The sequence below is a fragment of the Brachyistius frenatus genome, unplaced genomic scaffold, assembly GCF_029030835.1.
Source record: "Brachyistius frenatus isolate BFR_SWC_R1_liver_20210118 unplaced genomic scaffold, ASM2903083v1 Contig_186, whole genome shotgun sequence".
Classification (NCBI taxonomy): domain Eukaryota; kingdom Metazoa; phylum Chordata; class Actinopteri; family Embiotocidae; genus Brachyistius; species Brachyistius frenatus.
The window spans coordinates 228922-249746 of NW_027210785.1; the positions used below are offsets into that span (position 1 = coordinate 228922).

General features: G+C 38.4%; 2 protein-coding genes across 7 annotated transcripts; both read right to left on the reverse strand.

The window, feature by feature from the left end:
• Nucleotides 1–1568: 1568 nt before the first annotated feature.
• Nucleotides 1569–6903, reverse strand: mob3a (MOB kinase activator 3A). Of its 4 annotated transcripts, none has more exons than XM_069718094.1 (4): nucleotides 6690–6903; nucleotides 4665–5137; nucleotides 3464–3666; nucleotides 1569–2025 (listed from the first exon to the last, which is right to left on the reverse strand). In XM_069718094.1, exons 2-4 carry the CDS (start codon nucleotides 5080–5082, stop codon nucleotides 1996–1998), a joined length of 651 nt encoding a protein of 216 aa, XP_069574195.1. In that variant the 5' UTR covers nucleotides 5083–5137; nucleotides 6690–6903; the 3' UTR covers nucleotides 1569–1995. The 4 variants fall into 4 exon arrangements, with proteins under 4 accessions (XP_069574195.1, XP_069574192.1, XP_069574194.1 ...); XM_069718091.1 differs by having other exon boundaries at nucleotides 1570–2025; nucleotides 4665–5252; XM_069718093.1 differs by lacking the exon at nucleotides 6690–6903 and adding an exon at nucleotides 6589–6683 and having other exon boundaries at nucleotides 1570–2025; nucleotides 4665–5252.
• Nucleotides 6904–8278: 1375 nt separating this feature from the next.
• On the reverse strand, nucleotides 8279–19990 carry zap70 (zeta chain of T cell receptor associated protein kinase 70). 3 transcript variants are annotated; one of them, XM_069718100.1, is made up of 13 exons: nucleotides 19917–19990; nucleotides 14628–15098; nucleotides 13020–13180; nucleotides 12800–12938; nucleotides 12618–12702; nucleotides 12443–12465; nucleotides 12322–12361; nucleotides 11612–11801; nucleotides 11285–11491; nucleotides 10700–10892; nucleotides 9662–9802; nucleotides 9430–9542; nucleotides 8279–8774 (listed from the first exon to the last, which is right to left on the reverse strand). In XM_069718100.1, the coding sequence occupies exons 2-13, from the start codon at nucleotides 15030–15032 to the stop codon at nucleotides 8657–8659; spliced, it is 1815 nt and encodes a 604-aa protein (XP_069574201.1). In that variant the 5' UTR covers nucleotides 15033–15098; nucleotides 19917–19990; the 3' UTR covers nucleotides 8279–8656. The 3 variants fall into 3 exon arrangements, with proteins under 3 accessions (XP_069574201.1, XP_069574203.1, XP_069574202.1); XM_069718102.1 differs by lacking the exon at nucleotides 19917–19990 and adding an exon at nucleotides 15405–15469; XM_069718101.1 differs by lacking the exon at nucleotides 19917–19990 and adding an exon at nucleotides 15378–15443.
• Between the last annotated feature and the right edge of the window lie 835 nt (nucleotides 19991–20825).

Consider the following 20825-nt stretch of genomic DNA (forward strand, 5'->3'; position numbering starts at 1 on the left):
TTTGAGGTACTTGTGCTTTACTGGAGTATTACCATTTTATATTACTTTGTACTTCTACTCTACTGCATTACACAGGGAGATATTGTACTTTTACTGCATTTATTGGCAGTTACTGGTTTCTTTTCAGATCACAAACACATATCTGCCTCTAAATATTAAAGTGTCAGCTGGTGATATGTGAAATCAATCTTATATTTATGAGTGTGCTTTAAAAAAAAAATATTTGTCCTGATGTAATAAATATGCAAAATTACATATTCAACTGTTACACTTTCATGCATTACATCAGAATGATTTCTCCTCACATAAATATAATTATTAGCATTATATTTAAAGGTATTTCTAATATTTGGGCCTTAATGTTTGTAAACAGGGAGGACAAAAAAAAACAGAAACACCCTTCACAGTATAATGCAGTCCTGCACACATCAAATAAAGAACTCAGTAATACATTTAATTTAATTTAAACATTTTCAACACTGAAAACTGAAAATGATGAGCTTTGTAAAGATAAATGTTATAGCAGGGCAGGATTACATTAGACTATGCAGGTGTACCTAATAAAGTGGGTCATTCTACATATAGAGTACTTTGAACACTTTTGAGAATATAATTCCTGATAATACTTCTGCTCTTCTATCTGAGTTGAATTTACTTGAGATGGATTTTTATAAACAGTCCTGCTGCAGATATCATAAGGTAAAATGCCCGTTTACAAAATGCACTACTTGAAATGTTTGTCACAAATCGGAGGCTCTTCAGAGTTGTAATTGTGTGGGTTTTTTGGGGGCATTTTCACTGTGTGCAAGATTGCCTCTCATTATTTCCATAATCCAGTCTGATAGCTGCCACTAAATCTGAACAACATTGTTGCTCTCAAACCTATTCCGGACTTTTGTTGACTCAATCATGCAAAGCCGGGTTCATTCAAACAAAACGTCTCTCTGTATTCACAACAGTACAGTCTGGCCTGTTTTTTTTACATAACCAGCTTACTCGAATCATCAACCCCAATCAGGCCTCCACTTCCCTTCTTCACGGTTATAACTGGGGCACTAGGCAGATTTCATAAGAGTAATGGTAACTGGAGGGTAATGGTGTTTCCTGGACAAAGGCAGATTTTGGTGTCTGTCGCCACCCGGTGGACGCTTGTGAACATGTCTTTTTTTTTTTTTTTTTACGTGTTGGCTGCCGAGTTTTGTCACGTGAGGTTTGAGTCTCGTGTGACCTTCAGTTGCCAAGAGTATCAGCAACAAACACCTGCGTGTTTGACATCTGAGAACCTGCCTGGTGGCTCGGGGCCCAAAGTGCAAGATAACACAGCCTTGATGATGTCCGAGTCACCGGCAGGCTGTTCCTGTATTTAGTTCATTTGTGAATATATAACTTCTGAAACATTTAAATTCCTAGAATGGTATTCAATGTGTTAGATTACTCTCAGAAACATAAAAAATATATTTTTCCCTCTCTGTGATTTTACATTTTGGGACTATTTCTACATAATACTGTCTATCCCTGAAAAAAAAAATACTGAATTACTGCAAAAAAATAATCAAAAGATTGTGTCAGAAAGGAAAGCCATTAAATCAATAGCGTCCATTTAAATATTGATTACCAAATTCAAATTATAAGAGCGGAGAATCACTTTAATGTATCAACATCGTGATTTATAGACGTACAGTAAGAAATCGTACTAATTTTAGATCAATTTATAAGAGAAAGAAAGTTCATCTTGGAATGATTGAGATTCAAATAAAATAGAAAAACACCAACACATACATACACCTCTTAATACTGTGCTCTGATAAAATGTTTTCAAAAGAACAGAACGCCTCACATGACAAGGTTCTTGGTTAAAACCTACAGTATGTGGCTAAAATAGATTACAGTACTTAAATATAAAAATAGACTCTGGATTTGTTTTGCTCTTTCCGTTCTCCGATGCAGTCTTTGAGATGGACGGCTGCGTTTTGTCCGGCGCGCCGACGGAGCCCCTCAGTGGCACATCCGAGAGGTCATCTCTTTCTGTAGGAGACACAAATCACACGGCACAGTGGACTAGGATGTTACCAAAGCTCGGGGTGAAGTAAGTGGATTCTTGAACTGCATCTGTAATCTCACGAGCAAAATAATCGACCGGAAATTGTTCGTCGATAAGACTTAAAGATCGGAGCGGAGCACGGCAAACAGTTTGTGATTGGTGCCAGAGGTGTTGCATCAATTGTCATCAGACAAGAAGGTGTGTAAAAAAAAATAAAAAATAAAGGCCAGAAAAAGGTCAAAACACAGGTTACACCCACAGAGAAACCCCTCCCCCCACCCCCAACACACACACACACACGCACACACACACGCACACACACACACACACACACACACACACACACACACACACACACACACACACACACACACACACACCTCTCACAGGGGTAGGAGGGGCCATTAATCAATAAAATTAACAACAATATATGTGGCTGACCTCAATCGGATTAATGTTTATTGTATTTTAAGAGAATATGACTGTTGTAAAAGAGTAAATTAAGTCATCTTCTTAATAAGTAGAGGCTGAATCTGAATTACACCTTCCATGAAATGAGAACTAAAATTAGTGATTAGGGAAACAAACATACATTTGCTACTGATAAATTTGAGATTCTTGTGGTCTCAAAAAAACCCGTTAACATTTGTTATTTTTAATGAGTTGAACAATAAACCGTTGAACCGTCAGGGTGCCACGTGACGACACTTTTGATTAGCAGTCACTCAATAGAGGGCACAAACCACCCACTGCTTTACTTTTTATTACCTATGCTATCTTATCAGCAAGTATAAGTCACGTTCATTCTCTACTGGAAGCGTTTCAGAGGCGCTTTATCTACCTGATTTTGTTAACTTGCTGATTTGGTCACGTTTCCTTGTTTTCTGTGTTTCTAGCAGGTAAACGTTGATAAATGTTTTTTTGTTGTTGTCAGTTTTGTGTTCATTGGTAATTCCTTAAGACAAAGTTAATACAAGTTTAAAAATTGTGTTTCCTTTAAACATTGTGACCACTCGGGGCACTAAAGGGACCATTTGAAAGAAATATTCCACTCAATACCTAAATCGTAATCTAAAAAAATTTAAATAAATAAATAAAAGCATTTTGATGAAATACTTAAGTTATCTGCTTTTTAACCATTCATTTAATATACCACTGATGGAGTTTAAGGTTTTGTGTTATCATCTAAAATTGGTAACTTCCAGGTCATTTTGCACTGTCTAGCAGGTATCGTTATAGACCGTTGAATATAATCTGCGATCAATAAATGAACTTTAAATAAGGAACAACAATTCTAATTGATATTCGATAATATTTCAAAAATCCTAGCACCACTCTCAATCACTCAGAGTTGAGTGTCGTATGACTTCAACGCAGATTTATGCATTCACTCTTTCCGATCCTGTCCTCCGCCCGACTCACCAGAGGCTCCAGCTCTTTCTGGTCCGTGAGGTTGAACTCGGTGACAAAGTAATAGAAATGCTTGTAGCAGGTGTTGACGTGAGCCTCGGCCCCCATCTGGCTCACACGGTCAAAGTGGTGGATGTAGACGTGGACAAACACCCGGAACAGACGAGACAAAATCTTCTTAGCCACCTGCATGAAGGTCTTAGGGAAGGGAGTACCTGGGAGTTAAGCAGATGGAGACTGAGCACTCGGCGGCCAATCCACGATGACCTGTTGCTGTTTGCACCACAGTTAGAAACACGTTAGAAATACCGACGCAGCCGATGAAAAGTGTGGCACGAGGTTTTCTGTGCTGACCTTACGGGGCCCCGCAGGGCGGACACCAGCCGGCCGAAGGATGCAGCCGGCGTCACGTGAATGGAAAACCAACACGACTTGGTCCGTTGAATAAGTCTCAATTGACCAAGTGATTAATTTAGTATGTCGTTTTGATTTGACTAATTCAATAATATTTCAGGAATCCGTTACAGAGGACCAGTGCGTCAGAGGTCGTTTCTATTCATAGCCGGCTGCACATTGTGTGACCCATTTTTAAATCCATTGCTTGGATATTTCTGTAGTTAAGTCAGCTGTTGAGCCACGGCACGGGGCAGAGTTACATACGGAGATAATACAAAACCGAGAATGCCATTGCAACGGATTATCTGTAATTTTTGCAATGTTCAACATGGTTGGTAATCTAATATATTTGGCCTTGCGGGCTTTCTGAAAGACAAAGGCTTTAGATTTTAGATGCCTTCATTCTGCAGAATTGTATCTATATCTAATTTTCCATGTTAATCATTTAAGTGGCTTTCTTTTGGCGTTTATGTCACTCGTGCTGAAAGGCGTCCACTGAAATAAAGATTAATCATTTATTAGGTAAAAATACTGAATATTTTTGCACATTACAGCAGCAGCTCTCCACCTTTTTTGCTGGTGACCTCTTAAAAACAAAACCATTCCGACGACTGTTCGTTACGCGTTGCGTCCGTCTGTTGTGACCAGTTCAAATAAAGACTTATTTCAGTTATTAATATGTTTCACATATTGAATATCAGTGGGAATTTTACTGCTGTATGACAAAATAATCATTTTTAACTGGAGATCTTGCTCCGAATTCTGCCATTCGGTGCGGAGAGTTTAAGAATCATCTGCGACGAATGTCAACACTTACCGACGTTGGTGGGGAAGATGTTCTCATTGTTGATTTGTACCTCGATCCAGTCCATTAGCAGGCTCATGTATTTGGGGGCAGACAGGGCGGTCGGCCTCTTGTACTTGTGCTCGTCCTGCCAGCGGTATTCGTACTTGGGTCCGCCGGACATGACGGGGCAGGTCTGATCGGTGCATGAGTCACTGATGGTGCCGTAGATGAGGTTAATGCGGTTGAAGAAGTCGACCACGTGGACGGCCACCCAGTCGTTGAGGTCCTCGCCGTGGGGCAGCTGCACGGCCTGCTTCAGGTCCAGGCCTGCGTTCAGAGACGCCTGGGCCTTCTTGTGCAGATCGAAGCGCTGCGTCCCGGGCTCAAACTTGCGCTTGGGCCGGAATGTCCTGTCTTTGTTGAAGACTTGTTTCAGGGCCAGGGACATGGTCGCATGTGGTGGCGGCAGGCGATTTGTTTGAATGCTTCTGGTGAATTATTTACTTAAAAAAAAAAAAAAATGGAAACAAGTCAAAAGGTTGTACAAACAACCAGTGCGGGGCGTTTTTGTTATGGACAGACAGTCTGGTCGTATTTATTTGGACTCAGTATGGGATTCTGCGTATGATAAAAAGAGAGAAACAAAGGGGGAGATAGTTTGGTTAATAAATATATACTTACAGTAAAATTCACACTTCCTGTGAAGCCATACATTGAAATATCATTTATATTTTACAAAATATTGCAATCTGGCTGCAGCTGTCAAACATCAGTCAATTATTTTAGTCTATAAAATGTCAAATAATAGTGATAAATGCCCAATCTAAAATCTACTAAGTATCATAAAAGACAATCGAAAAAAAAAAAAAAAAATCCTCACAATTATTAAAGCTGGTCAATTATCAAAATAGTTTGGTTACTTGACCAATTAATTTGAGCCCGAACAATACTGGATTTTTTTTTGGAGGCAGGATATTTTACAGTCTAACAAATAACTTGTGACATCATTTCCCTGAAAGTACATTTTTACTGGTAATTAAATATTTATGAAAAACTATTACTAAAAAGGGCACAAATAGAAATGGTTTTAAATGACCTCAAGCATCTTTTCCTGCATTATGTTCAGTAGAAAAAAAAAAAAGTATTCATATCACTGTATATCAAGCACTTATAGACAGTTGCCAATACAATCAGCCGATTGATAAATCGGTGGGGAACTACAATCATTTAATTGTTATTACAATTTCTACAAATTTATTAAACACTTAATATTATGGGTTGGCTGGGAAAAAGCAGTCCCGATCACGCACGAATAAAGTGGGCATATCTTAGGTTTACATAAAATCTTGGAAATTCAGGCTTAAAAGCAAAACTGAAAGTTTGAATAAAACATTGCACGAATCATAGGTTTATGCCCAAGCATCATCTTCCATATATATATATATATATATATATAAAAAGGACCATTTACTTATTCTATAAACTACATGGCTGCACTTGAAGGCTGATTGAAACATATTGAAACAGTTAAACGACAAGTCTGAACAGGGAGAACTCAACATTAAAGATGAAACATGGTCTCAGGGAGTCATTTCCTATTTCCGACACGACACCGAGAATCTGCGGAATGACAACAAAACCGAGTCAAACAGCCCGTTTCCAACAGAACAGGACATTTTTTTTAGGTTTATTTAAACCACCGTCAAAAAAAAAAAAAATCCGCGCTGCCTTCTGTCGTTTTTTTTTGGTTTGTTTTTAAAGCACATTTTCCGAGATGAAAGCCAGAGATTAAACAGCGGGGCACATGACGACTGGACGAAGTTTATTCGTGACGTTACGCGCTAACTCGGCCGGACTTGTTGCTCCTTAAAACGGCAAAAAAAACCAACAACAACAACAACAAAAAAACCCAACAGGACACGACAAAAACCCACATTATTCACCTTTAACTCACATCACAGCTTGAATACGACCGTCTAAAAGCAGCTATTATCTCGGACGGCGGATCAAACGCTGACGGTGTCGCACAGTTGAAAGCCACTTTACCGAACTTACTTGTTCCGCCTTCCTGTTTCCTTCGATCTTTAACCGGAATATGTCTGCTTTACCGATCGATAGCTTAACGTCGACGACATAAACGGACTACATTATGGACACACGGTGCCGTACATGTCGTAAAATTACTGATAATTCAATAAACATGTCACTTTATTGAAGAAACTAATGTCCGACTCCTCCCTGCGAAACGAAAAAGTACACCGCCAGTAAGCTGGAGGCTTCCGTGACGACTTCCGGTTCGAACCTTCAAAATAATGGAAATAGTGATTAATGAATCGCAACGAAGTCCACGATGGTGATACAAATAATTTTTTTTATAAAAGCAACACAACAACTGAGTTTCCATCTCTTATATTCACAACCTCAATAGGAAACACCTACCCAGGCTCAACATAAGTAAATATCTGAGGTACTTTTTTTTTTTTTTTTAAGGAAAATGTTGTCGCCTATTTTTTACACAATTGTAATCAGGCTGTAATCTATTTAAATAAGAACTCCAAACTGTAATTTCACAACCAGTCTTCAGTAAACTGAGAATGTCCAAACGGTCAGAATGAAAAAAAACAACAACACATCAATGCACTGTTTCAGGGCAAGGCCACCGAGCATTTTGGACATTGTTTAAATAGTTTTGTTTTTCTTCTTTTTAATACCAGACATTTGAAGAATGTTCGGTCGTTCATCATTAAATTCACTCCAATCTAAGGGTTGTTTTTTAGTATGATTTAACACATAGCATGTCTGTACTATTCACTTTATTTCTTACTAATTACTTGAGTACATTTCACTATTAGAACCTTTATTTCAAGAAGGACTTTTACTTTTACCAGACCAGTTGTCCATTGTAATATTTATAATTCAACTGATTAAAGCATGCGAGATCTCATTCCACCACTTTTATTACTTCCAACAGTGCAGTGTGTGGCTAGACCGGTTTGCAACGGGTTGAAAACTTTGCAACATTATTTTGAAAACTAATTCATCAACTTCCGTTTGCTTGGCAGGTCAGATGTGCTTCCTATAATACAGCCTGTTACAGAGTGGCAGGGGCCAGCCTAACCAACTTCAATTATTTTATAACAGTCATCCTAAATCACAATACATCACGTTTAAATTAGAAAAGATTATAAAACCACAGGAGACATCTGCTGTCACAGAACATGTATTCCAACATACAGACTACAGATTTTGGGAGACAATTTTAGTTTTGTTGATGTCAGGTTTTTTGATTTCTCTTTGCTTTTTCAAACCAGATGTGGTACCCACCACATGTATAGCCCAGAGGGCATGTTTATGAGATATATTAATCCACATATTTCTCTGCTACGTACTTGTTAAAGGTACATATGCTTTAAAATGTGTTCTCTGGTTTAATCTGTTTTTCTGTAGGCCTTGTGAAACATGTCAGTCCTGTGTACATCAAGAAAAAGAATAATTCAGTTTTTGTACTGTTATTTTGTTATAGTTTCTGGTGTTCATCTCAAAAGACATATCCCACATTACCTCTATGATTATGACCTCTACTAAATTAAATCTTAACAATAAATGTGTGATCATTTAAAATAAATTATAAACTCAAATGATCCTTTTCTTTTTGCTTTATTTGGCTTAAAAACAATAAAAGGCCCTTAGTTGGTGACAGATACCACGAAAAGCAACTAATACATGGACCGTATACTCCCATTATACTGTAAAACATACCAGAATATAAAATTAGTTCATTCATCAGTTTGAAGACACTTAACATTCAAACCAAGACAGACAGACAGAAAACCTCCTTATATGGCTGACACACTTTACAAATGCACATTTATTGTCACTGAGGCCTGTTTAGCTGTATCAGTACTGTAGTCAAAGCTGGTCAGTGTGCACTGTTCATAAAACACTCTTTGTTTTGGTTGTTTAATGACTGGTTGAAAGGACGCTTTGTGCAGTGCCGGGGACAGAGTGTGCCTTTTTTCTGTCTAGTTGGTAGGCTCAGCAGCGGCTGCAGCTCCCTCAGGCTTGGCCTTTTTGGATATGGAGTAATGGTAAGACCTCATGGACTCCTCAACCTTCTTGAAGTCCGGACGCTCCTCATGCCTGACGAGAGAGAAGAGAAGAGGAAACAGCTGTTATTAAAGGATGTAATTAATGGGACACAAACTCACAAGGTCTCAAGAGATCAGTGTCTTCTATAACTGACCTCAAAAATACACATTATGTGACGCATTGTCTTCATCGTCTTTAGACCAGGGTAATATTGTAGATTACTTTATTTCACCATAGCTCAAACATGGACGGTCGATAAAAGTGGATGTAGCTTCATGTTGTCTGTAATCCTTCTTAAATACCGAATGAAAATAGCAGATTATCCAACCAAACTCACCTTACTTAACAGCTAAAAGTTCAAATCGGATTCTTATACACCCGTACAGCTTTTTTCTTCTTTTTCCTTTCCCACTTGCCATTTACTGGCGCTATTCCCATCCCCAAGTATGAGACAATGCTGAATAACTTTCTGACATATTTAACATAAGTTTAAAGTGAAAATTCTGAAGTCCAATTTTCTGATATTTTAGTACTTGTGACTGTTACTTGGGTGTGTGTGTGTGTATTGTGGATGCTATGTGTTGTTGTGTTTTATATAATTAGCTCCCATGTCTGTCCTTCTTGTAAAAGAGATCTTGATCTCAGTGAGGCTCAAGAAGCTCAAATAAATAACTGACAAACACATGAACAAGATTCAGTGTCTCACTTGTATGTCCAGCACTCCTTCATCATGGTATACATTCGCTCTGGACATGCTGCAGGACAGTCCATGCGGTTCCCACCTTCTATGAAGCGGATCACATCTGGTCCTTTCATTTTCTGCAAAAAAAAAAATCAGAAAGACAAGAGATGTAATGACACGTTCAGGATCAATCCTCTTCTTGTGATCAAGTCCCGTTCCCAAGTGAAAGCTAATGTCGTGCCGAAACACACGTCACCTTGTAAGGTTTCCCTCCGTAGGTAAAGGCCTCCCACATGGTGATACCGAAACTCCACACGTCACTTTTACTGGAGAATTTGTGGAAGTTTATACATTCAGGAGCGTACCACTTCAGTGGCCATTTACCTGCCGTACGAGCCTGTAAACACAAAATGTCCAACAATAAGCAGCATGTCAGAGACTCAACTAAAGCAGCAAACATCACCGGTGATAAACAAACGTGTATTTATAACATATATATAACATGCAGTGGCTCGTTCATTACAATTTCTCTCCGTGTAATCAATACAGAGATGTAATGAAGAGTGGGAACAAACTGATACTGCGAATCAGTGAGGAATATGATCTGATCAACCTGAAAGCTACTTAAGGGTCAACAAAATAGGAAAAGTGTGTGTTAAAAGGTTAAAGGGATCATTTAGAGCACTAGTTAACAAAGTTTTCATCATACTAAAAAGCATTATATTTATTTTCGCTAAATTTGTGACTTAAATTTTTGACTTGAATTTTTAAACCTATCAAAATAGAAACACAAGCACTAAACGGTATCTGAACGTATTTTCTTTTTAAAAAAATAATTGTAATTTTTGTTTTTATAAATAAATTTAATTTTAACCTGTAACTTTGCACATTTTACTTTTTTCTTTTCATGACTATGAGTATGCTTTCATTTTTACATGTGCAAATGCATGATGTTTGGATTATTTTAAGGTGGTGCAGTGGCTCAAGGAGGTAAGTTTCCATTTTCAGAGTGTTCGATTATTCCTGTGAGTTTCTGAAAACTATATTTCCTCCAGATGTGGGTCAGTAAACCATTAAACAGGAAATCAATTGTTTTTCTTGAGTTTCAACAAAGCGGCTAACACTTTTGGGATGATAATGCTGAATTAGTATTTGTGCAGTGTGAGGTCAGCTCAGAAAGCAATCGATTTAAGCTTCACTATTTGTGTTCTCTGCAACACTGATTATACATTCATGTCACTTTGTCTTGCGGTGCAACAGCTTTAAATAGAAAACATGGCGACATGATGAGTACTTTGTAGTAGTTATCTTCTGCTCCCAGCGCCTTGGAGAGCCCAAAGTCACTGATTTTGGCAAACTGCTGGTTGACCAGAAGGACGTTACGAGCCGCCAAATCTCTGTGCACAAAGTTCTTCTCCTCCAGATACTTCATCCCCATCGAGACCTGGTGCATCAGGTTGACAATGTTCTCCACAGTCACAGTATCCCTGCAGATAGCAAAAATCAGGATAATAGGAATTTTCCATCACTAAATATATATATATCCCTGGATCCAAACCTACACAAATATGAATCGCAGTTTAATTAAAAAGAAAATAAAAACTTTTGTTACACAAAATTTTGCTTATTTTCTTACATTTGTATTTCAATCCATTTATTCTAATAAAATACTGAATAATATCACAACTTTAAGAATTAAAAAATCCTTTAAATGAAACATTTTGAAAAGGAAAAATGCTTCTTTTTGTAATTTTTTTCTTAAAATACAATAAAATGTCAACACTGAGGCCATAACCTGTGATGAAGGGTAATAAACCTGCCTACGTGTGAAGGAGTCACTTGCAAAAAAATATTGTATTTATCTTTGAATGTTACTCACTTATTGCTGGAGAGGAATTTGTGAAGGGGTCCGGCAGATGCCATCTCCATAACCAGCATCAGATGCTCAGCGTTGCACAGGCCGTGCATGCGGACAATGAAGGGGTTACTCAGCTGGTGCATGATCTCTGCCTCCCTCATCATCTCCTCCTTCACCAGCTTCTCGTTGTCGCTCTTCAGCACTTTGATGGCCACATCTATCTGACCCCTAACACAGAAAAAAACCAACACATTAAAGTGACTGGGCTCAGTAGAGGTACAAATCAAAGCACATACAACATACAGTTTGCACAACTTTAATGCAGTTTCTGTTTTATAAGATCCTCACGATTCCATCTTGAGAACTCCCTTCTTGACGCAGCCAAAGTTCCCAGAGCCGAGCTCCACCTCGTCGATGAGCAGCTGAGTCCTCTGGATGTTGAACCTCTTGATGTCATTGGGGTTGTGATACGGGTTGAATCCGTCGCAGTCCATGGGCAGAATGTCACGGTCTTCAGGCATCGAGACCACTGCAACAGCTGGAGAGTCAAAAGCACAAACCACATGCTGTTTGTACTAATATTAATCTGGTGGCAGGTTTTCATGTGTATTATACACACTATGCAAATACTGATTGGATCTTTTAAGACAATCTCTCAAAGCTCATTAAAAATCTCTCATTTATCAATTCAGTTTTTTTGTTATGTATCTGTAAACATTTTAAAAAGAAACCTCAGGGAAAAACCTTTTTAGCCTGGCTTTTACAGAAAGTGTCTTGTCGTTTATTTTTTTTAATACTTTTTATCCATTATTTTTTATTTATTTCACTGCCGTTTTTTAAAAACATCTTTATTGTTTCATTATTGTAATCTTTAAGTCAAGCTTAATTGTCTGTGCTGTTTTCTTGCTTTGTGAAGCACTTTGAGTTGGATGTTTGAATGAAATTTTTTTGTTAAAATTTAATTTGGTGGGGGGGATCAACTCCGGTTGCAAAAGTTGTGGCGTTGGCTCATACTCGTGAGTTTGGAAATGTTATCTGCCGCAATGTGGGCGACTGACCTCGAGGTGGCGGTGTGTATCCATTTGTGCCGGGTCGCCTCTGAAAAAAAAGACAAACATGAATCTCAAAGAATGAAAAATATGATGACTTGAACAAGTGCAGGATGAAGTGAATACTTACTACTGCAGGGATATTGGGTGCCTCTAAAAGGTTACAAGACAGAATAACATCAAATAAATAACTTCACCAGTAAATGTTAATAAACAAGTTTGATGTATAAACAGAACTGTGTGTTATTAATAATCCACAAACATAAACTGTTGATATGATTGAAAAAAGGAGAGATGATCAGTACTTTCAGCAGCTTTGCCAACACTAACACACGCCTCCCCGAGAACAGTTACCAGGCCATCAGATTTCATCTTCAGGTACTCAACCAGCTGAACATTGAGAGAAAGTTCAATTTTAACCTTCAGCTGCAACACAAATTTACAGCCAGTGAGAGTGAAGAAAAGAAAACCACGAGGGAGGACGTACCTGCCAGATTGTGTCAAACTTTGTTCCCTCTGGCATGGATAACTTCCCTGATTTGTCTTGAAGGATTTGATAGTGGTAAACTGTTTTCCCGTACACCGTGGAGAGAGCAAATGTACCAGACTCCTTTTTGTCTCTCACCCTGACAAAAAAAAACACAAAAACTGCACTAAAGCCTTCTGACGCTAAATCTTCAGAGGCTGGTCGACCTTGAGTAACTTACAGAAACTTGCCGTCTGGTTGTGCTCCACAGTAAAGCCGCCTCTCACCTTCCTGGCGGGTGATTTTACCGTGATACCAAGGCATCTTCTCGTGGGCCGTGGTGGCGATCAGCTTCTCGAGCTGAGGGGCTTGACTGATGATGGCCTGCTCCATGGCTTCTCCCTGAACAGAGAAACAGAAACCTTCAGAGTGCAAACAGATATTAGCGTGTCATACTGTATGCATAAAATGAAATAATATTCTGTATGAACTCATCTGAAAGAGAAACATCAGTTTTCCACCAGAGGTCATCTTTGCTTACACAGGTTGTCAAATGTGGTGTAAGATGTTGCATATCAGCAGTGTGATGGCAAAGAGAGCAGCAGACACAGTCCACTTACACCTGGAGGCAGTTTGGCTGTTTAACTGGAGTAATAAAAGGATGCTGACTGGTTACAACAGGAGGCAGATGTTGGAACTGAGTCTGCAGAGGGTCAGATCTCCAACTGAGATAAAGATTCTTTGTTTTTTGGGTGACCACAAAAGTGTTTAAGTCATGAAAAGGAGAAATTCCCCAAATCACCTGTTGATTCTGCTTATTTTCTGTGTTTGTCTCATCTGTAGATGTATTTCAATGCGAGAACTTTCCACCAGGGAACTGGAACTGGATGTCAGTTCTCCTACCTGTGTTTCAATCGGCTGAACCAGGGTCTAAATTAAGTCCTGATGACAAAAAGTCCCTTTCGATATTTAATGAAGTAAATGCTTTAAGATGAGATGGTACATTATGCCCAGATAAAAATGTGTGCTGTCTTTCATCCTTAAATGTGTGCGACTGATATTCCAACTGCTGTCAAACAATACTTTTGCCTTACTTCAGACAAACCAATTTGGCCATTAAAGGATCAGTTTACCCAAATTACAACGACATGCTGTATTTTCGCTCCACTGTGAGAAGTTTTTAAAGTGATGGGGAGCACTGAGATGTTGCTGATTGAAATTTAAAATGTAATGAACATCTGAGTGGAGGCAGATAATTTCTTCAGGAGCAGATTCCACAAGAGGCAAGTGTGAGAATAACCTTTTTTTGTTATTTGACTGAAATTACACTTTTCCTTTTACATGTTTTATTATATTAAAACTAAATTTGTATATAATAGAAGAGACAAACATATTCAAATCATTAACTTTAGTAAAAGTAGCAGTAACATACTATAATAGTACTCCATTCACAATGGCTAATAAAATGGACTTAAATAAATAAAAGTAAATGTTGTTCAGAATGGCTCTTTATCATAGTTTTGGATCATTATTGAGGTGTTAATATGTAAGCAGTACTTTAGCAGATCAGTTTAACTCTGTACTGTGTTGGGTGAATTTAACATTCTAATTCTAATGTGATTTTTTTTTATGTCATATCTTAATCTGAAAGGTGACAGTAGCAGTAATATTTTTTTTCAATGGAATCAAAAGTATTCTGGTAAAGTACAAGTATCTCTAAATTGTGGTATTTACTTGAATAAATATACTTCGTCACTTTCCGCCACTGTTGAAAAGCAGCTCGCAGGTTTTTAAAGGTTGTGACATGCAGCAAATATAAAACAGAACCCAGAACTCTGCAGAGCCTCACCTCCAGGTTCCAGGTCTGCTTCACGTACTCCCTCAGCATGTTGTCTCTCAGGTTGTCGAACACGCCGGACCGTATCAGTGTATCTGGGGAGCGCAGGCAAGGCTTCCTCAGGGTGCACACCAGCCCGTCAGGGTCTTTGCTGTAAAACTCGCAGAGCTCTGCAGGCCCGCAGTGAGACTTCCCTCCTGTGATGCAGTACGTCCCGTTCAGCTGTTTATCTATGGAATAATGGTGAAACTCCAGGTTCCACACAAGAGACAAGACGTAGCCTCCCAGACTGCGGAGACACTGTCGCAGCAAGAAGAGGCCGTCAGCCATCCCGGCCAGCTTCAGATGCTGCTCGGCCTCCAAGCGGCTGATGCTGCCGTAGTAGAAAGGCAGCTCGGCCGCAGAGTCGCTGGACATGGTGGGACCTGGGAGAGTGGAGTCGCACCTGGTCTGGTAGTCCTGGATGGAGGTGGTGAAGGGAAACTGGAGACACACAAAGGAGAAAAAAGGTGGAAAGTGTTTAGGAATATGCTGATTCTCTTAACCAACATGTGACGAGTACACTCAGATTTAAATTCAGTCTGTGACCTTTGGCCTTTCAGCCTTTTTCATCCCCTTTACCACTGTCTGCTCAATCAAATCTGCTTTTTTTTTCATTTACCAAATTACAAAAAAAGTTTTGGGAATACAGTTTAAAAAGGACAACGCAACAATCAGTGCTGCAAATTTTTCCAAAAACCCATAAAATCTTGAGAACCTCACATCTTTCTTTCAGGACCAACAACACACCTCACAGAACGGAGTTGTTCAGCTCTACACAGATGAGCTTTGAGGAGTCGTATGTCTGGATGAGATTGTTAGCATGAGGCACCCACACTTTGAGACTGCATGAAGCTTGCAGAATAACACATTTGTGACAAAAGCCACAACAGGAAGTAACAGTCCGCCCTCACAGCCTCTTTTCTCCAGCAAGTCGCTCTTCGGTTGAACAGGTGCTGTTTGGTTCTAGAGCATTGCCTCTGCATTAGAAACTGAAGTTTGTATATTTTCCCTTCATGGAAAAAAATAAACTTCTGGGAGAGAATTTATCCCAGAATATCGTCACAACAACTACTGATTTCACAAAGAGATGTGTCCATGAGGAATCTGATATAACCTCAGTGATGACTGAGGAGACGACATAAAGATGAGATTAAAATCAGGCAGGTTTTGACTGCAGTCTGGAACGGTTATGTGATAGCAGGCAAAACTTGTCTGTTTGAGTTAGAAGTGGAAATTCACATTGAACAATCACAGTGAGTGACGCACCTCAGGTCACAAAACACGGAAAGGAAATAATCTGAATATGCAGAGGTGGATGCAAAAAACATTGTGATTGTGGAATATTCCAATCAAACTACAAGGAAATAGGGAAGAAGTAAAGAAATTAATAAAATGCTGTGGATTAGCCAGGTTATTCTATAGTTTTTAAATCTTTAAGAGCAACAATAAAATCTAAATAAAAACACTTCTACCACAGTATGTTGGACACTTGTGCCAATTTTGATGCTGAAGTTTTATTTACCACAACGTGAAATCATAAAAAAAGTGTGAAACCTCAGCTTCCTGTCTAGAACCGTGCCCACATCCGCAGTGGACAACTGAACAAACACACAAAGCTGCCACAAGAAGCAAGGCTCCACTGTGACCTGACCTGTTTCCCACCACAACACAGACAGACAGACCCTTCGATGTGGACAAACGGAGACCCAATTTGTCGAGACGCAAGCAGTGAGTCAGCGTCACAAAAAGTGCTTCATAAACTTCATAAACATAGTTCGGTTTAAGTGAGATTAAATGTAGTCTTAATGGGAAACTTGGATCTTTGACTTCATTTATGATGATTCAGATACTAACTACGTTTACTCTAGTGCTGCACTAAATATAAATTTGAGGTACTTCAGATACCACGTTCTGCTGCACTACAGTTCAGAGGTAAACACTATGCTTTTTACTCTACAGTATTTGTTTGATATATTACCCCAATCCAAACCATAACCCTGAAGTCTTTACTGTGTCATCCTTTGGATTTATTTTCATCTATAATGTAAAATAAACTGGATTTCAGTGGAAACTTGAGTTCTGGGGGGACTACTAAATATAATTTCCGAGACAAAATATCAATAAACAGCAAAGTTGTGTGAAGATCTACTTTAGTAAAGAAAATATGAATATATGTAAATAACTTTCAATAAACTGTGAGCCACATGACATATAGTAGCGATCATCAATCATTTTTCCATCGACTTTAAATGAACAAGCAATTTCTGTGATATTACTGAAGGACTGAAAGAGAAAATTTATTTAATGACAAAACAACAAGCCCTCTTCAACACACCATGACATGCATATTGATCATGCTACTGTAATTTATGACATGACCAAACTAACCAAAGTATTGACAGCTTTCCAGCACAACATGAAATTGTCCGACAACAGCTGTAGCTGGGTGTCAGCTCAGCTCATTTTCTTTTTCAAATATGTCTTTTATGCTTTTTCTACTAAACTTTTGTCACAGAAACATAGTGGAGACAGATGAGGTGACACATGACAGTTCCTGAGCCAACTTTGAGGTCAAAGTGTTGTGCAATATCATTCAAACTACATTTGGGAATGAAGATACAGTTTTATACACTTTATAAATCCTTCTGATGTGCCTAAAAGACCTTCGTTAATGAGGTGTTTGCTGAGTACGCAGACAGTGAACCAGTGAGTGGTGGAAAAAGTCCTGTGAGTCACTCTTTTTTCAACAAGTGGAGGAGTACATAAGTGACACACGCCAAAATCTACAGGCCTGCTCGTTTTCCACAGAGAAGAGAGTGAATGTTTTTCCGGCATGAAAGTAAATGTAATGAATTACAAAGAAGAACCCTGATTGTGTTTGTCATTTGGGCAAACTTTTCTACTTTGGAGAGAATTACTGTTCCAGTTATCAATCTTGATGTCAGTGATGGAGATGGTTTTTTGAAGCACAAAGAACAGAGTGAAACTAAACATAGAAGCTATTATATTCTCTCTGATTGCTCCTTATGATGACAAACTATCAGCAATACTAAAAGCTCAGACTTGCAAGTCAAGACAAGAGAAAATCTGCACGTATGGGGGGGATATTCCAATCTCGTATTGGAGGACATTTCATTTACTGAAGTAAACGTAGCAATACCGCACTTTTTTTTTTTTATATAAATACTCCGTTACAAGTAAAAGTCCAGTATTGAACATCTTACTCAAGTAAACAACTATTAGCAAACAAACAAGTTGATTTAACTAAAACGTAATACAGCTAAAAGGTATCGCATTGTTTTGAGCTAAATGGTAACTACTCATGGTGATGCTAGGGGGAAAGTCAGGGCATGATCAAAGTCAGTTAGATTCATTCTCAGGGGAGCATGAACCTCTATACAGCAATCCATCCAGTCCCTTTTGAGATATTTCAGTCCAAACCAGTACCTGTCATGAGCCTGTTGGCATGGCTGAAAATGTCAGAAGCAGCCTTGTAAAACCAAAAAGTGTAATTATCTTGTAGAATGTAAACTCCTGCTTAGTTCATTAACATATCAAACGTATTATTATTATTATTATTATTATTTGGAGATGACATCAGTGTAAAAGTGAGAGGAACAGAGTAATATGTCTATGTCAGAGAGGCAGTATGATGTAAATACTGTGTAAATAGTAATCTGTCTACAGTACACCTGCTTCAACGATTGACAGCGGATAATACAAACACTAAAAACAAAGTCATCCCAACTGTGCTGAGACTCAGAAAGTCATTACTGCTGAGACATTGCAGCTTTTTACATCCTCCCTGAATCACACACGTAAATACCAGCGTGAGGTCAATGATTTGATTTGTCTCTTTGACTAACACGAGCTGTGTATTTTCTGCAGATTACGTGATTCATATGAAATCAAGAAGATTCCAATGATAACTATTTAGCTTTTAGAGTTTCGAGGTCATGATTATTTTGGTTGTGCTATCAGGAAGTTAGCTCACTGTTATGTAACTCAAAGCATTCCTCCATAGATACAATAACGTGTGAGACTGTGTAGGCATCCACCAACAGAAATGTGTTCCTTAACCCAAAAACAATAAATTAGTTTTCCCCAAATCTCTTGTTTTTGTGATGATTTATAAACATCTTAATATATTGATGGACTTGGATAAGAAGCTGATCTCCATCTCAGATGTAGGGCCTAAATTCCCCAAACTGAACCACAATTTCCTGAATCAGTGGAAACAATTGACATTCCCAATAAACAGTTTGCATGTGTTCCTGTGTTATGATTCTGATTGTATTATTCCAATCTAACCTCTACAGAATTAATTTATACTCATAAAAATGAAGTTAGGTCCCATTTTCAGTCGCCTTTACTGTATCATGTAGACCCAAAACAGCACAAACAGCATATCCCCAACAATTATTTTATTTCTGTTAATTATAATATAATTTAAATTAAATTTCTGTTAATTATAAAGAGAAGTTTTGAGTCAGTTGTGACTTAATCTAAAACTAAACTGTGCAAACTGAGCACATTTTGTTCATAAAAATTCTGCCCTCCAAACCAATATCGTCCAACAGCGGCTGGCACATCTTGCAGATATGCCGCAGTCCAGCACCAAAATACATCCAGTAATTTTAAGAAAAGTTACAAGCGATAAAAGACACACACACACACACACACACACACGGACCTCTCGGGTGTGTAAAACCCGACCCATTTTTGGTTTTCCATTTCAAGGCACAATGAAAGCAGCTATATTTTGCACATGTAATGGTTACATTTCCAAGCAAGAGCAACAATGCGTCGGCCCGACTGTGGCGCACACACAGTTTTACTCTTTCTTTCGTAAAGCTCAGACAGTCATGGAATTAAGAAAATAAATAAATAAACTCTTTTTGACTTGTGAGTTTGTCTGAATTTTAAAACAGATTAAAAGGCTTACAGACTCCATTTGGATCAAAGCAAATTAAAATTGATAAAACAAACTTTGAGCATGCAGCTTGATGACCGACTATTACTATCAAATTGCTGTTTATGAAAACATGTAAAATCTGAAGTGTATATGTTGCCTTTAAAAAATAAATTTCAGACTGTACCAGGTTTTTCTTGACGAATTAGAGGATTGCCATACAATTATATCTCAAGTTGAGACAAACAGTACCAATCACATCATTTTTTTTCACTAAATCATTCTACCAATCCGATAAAAACACGTTTGTCGATAAAAGATCTGATATTATAACAAAATCTACTTACATTTCACGGCTTTACTGCAAAGCAGAGCAATACTGCTACTTCAGAAACAAAGATATATCTGTCGATCTGACAGAAGTGTTAGGTGCTGTGAAAAAGTGGGTTTAGAGAAAATGAAACCCCCTCCTTCCCCTCCACACACACACACCAACAACATTTGCATACACAGAGCTCTGAATTCAGCTTGATGTTTACCTGTGACATATGAACTGTAAAATACAGCGTGAGTGATTCAATAGTAAAGAAATAGTTCAACATTTTGGGGAAATTACCTGTGTTTAAGCTTTAGCCAGGAGGCTCTTAGCTTAGCATGATGACTGAAAACAAAGGGAAACAGGTAGCTCTGATTAAAGTGACCCAGGACCCCATTTTGGCGTTAATAACATGAAAGCATGGCTCTTGGCACACTTTGGGATCTTTAGTACTTACTGAGCATCACTTAAACACCACAGCCTGTCCATCACTTTATGGCCACAGTGTATTCATCTTTTAATGTCTACCTTAAGCAGGATAACAACGCTATATCACAAAGTTCATAAGATCTGAGACTGGTTTCTTAAACATGACAATGAGTTCATTGTACTCAAATGGCCTCCACCGGATCTACAACCAATAGAACACCTATGGGATGTGGTGGAATTGGAGATTTTCATCATGAAGGTGCTGCCTACAAATCTGCAGCAACTTTGTGATGCTATCACGTCAGTATGGATAAAAATCTCAGAGGAATGTTTTGAGCACTTTGTTGAATCTATGCCATGAAGAATTAAGGCAGGTAAGGAAAAAAGAACGTGGTCCAACTGAGTACTGTCAAGGTGTACCTAATGAAGTGGCCGATGAGTGTATGGTTACATATAATATCGACCATATAATGATACTAAAATATTTTTTTCTATCCTCCCTTCGATGCAA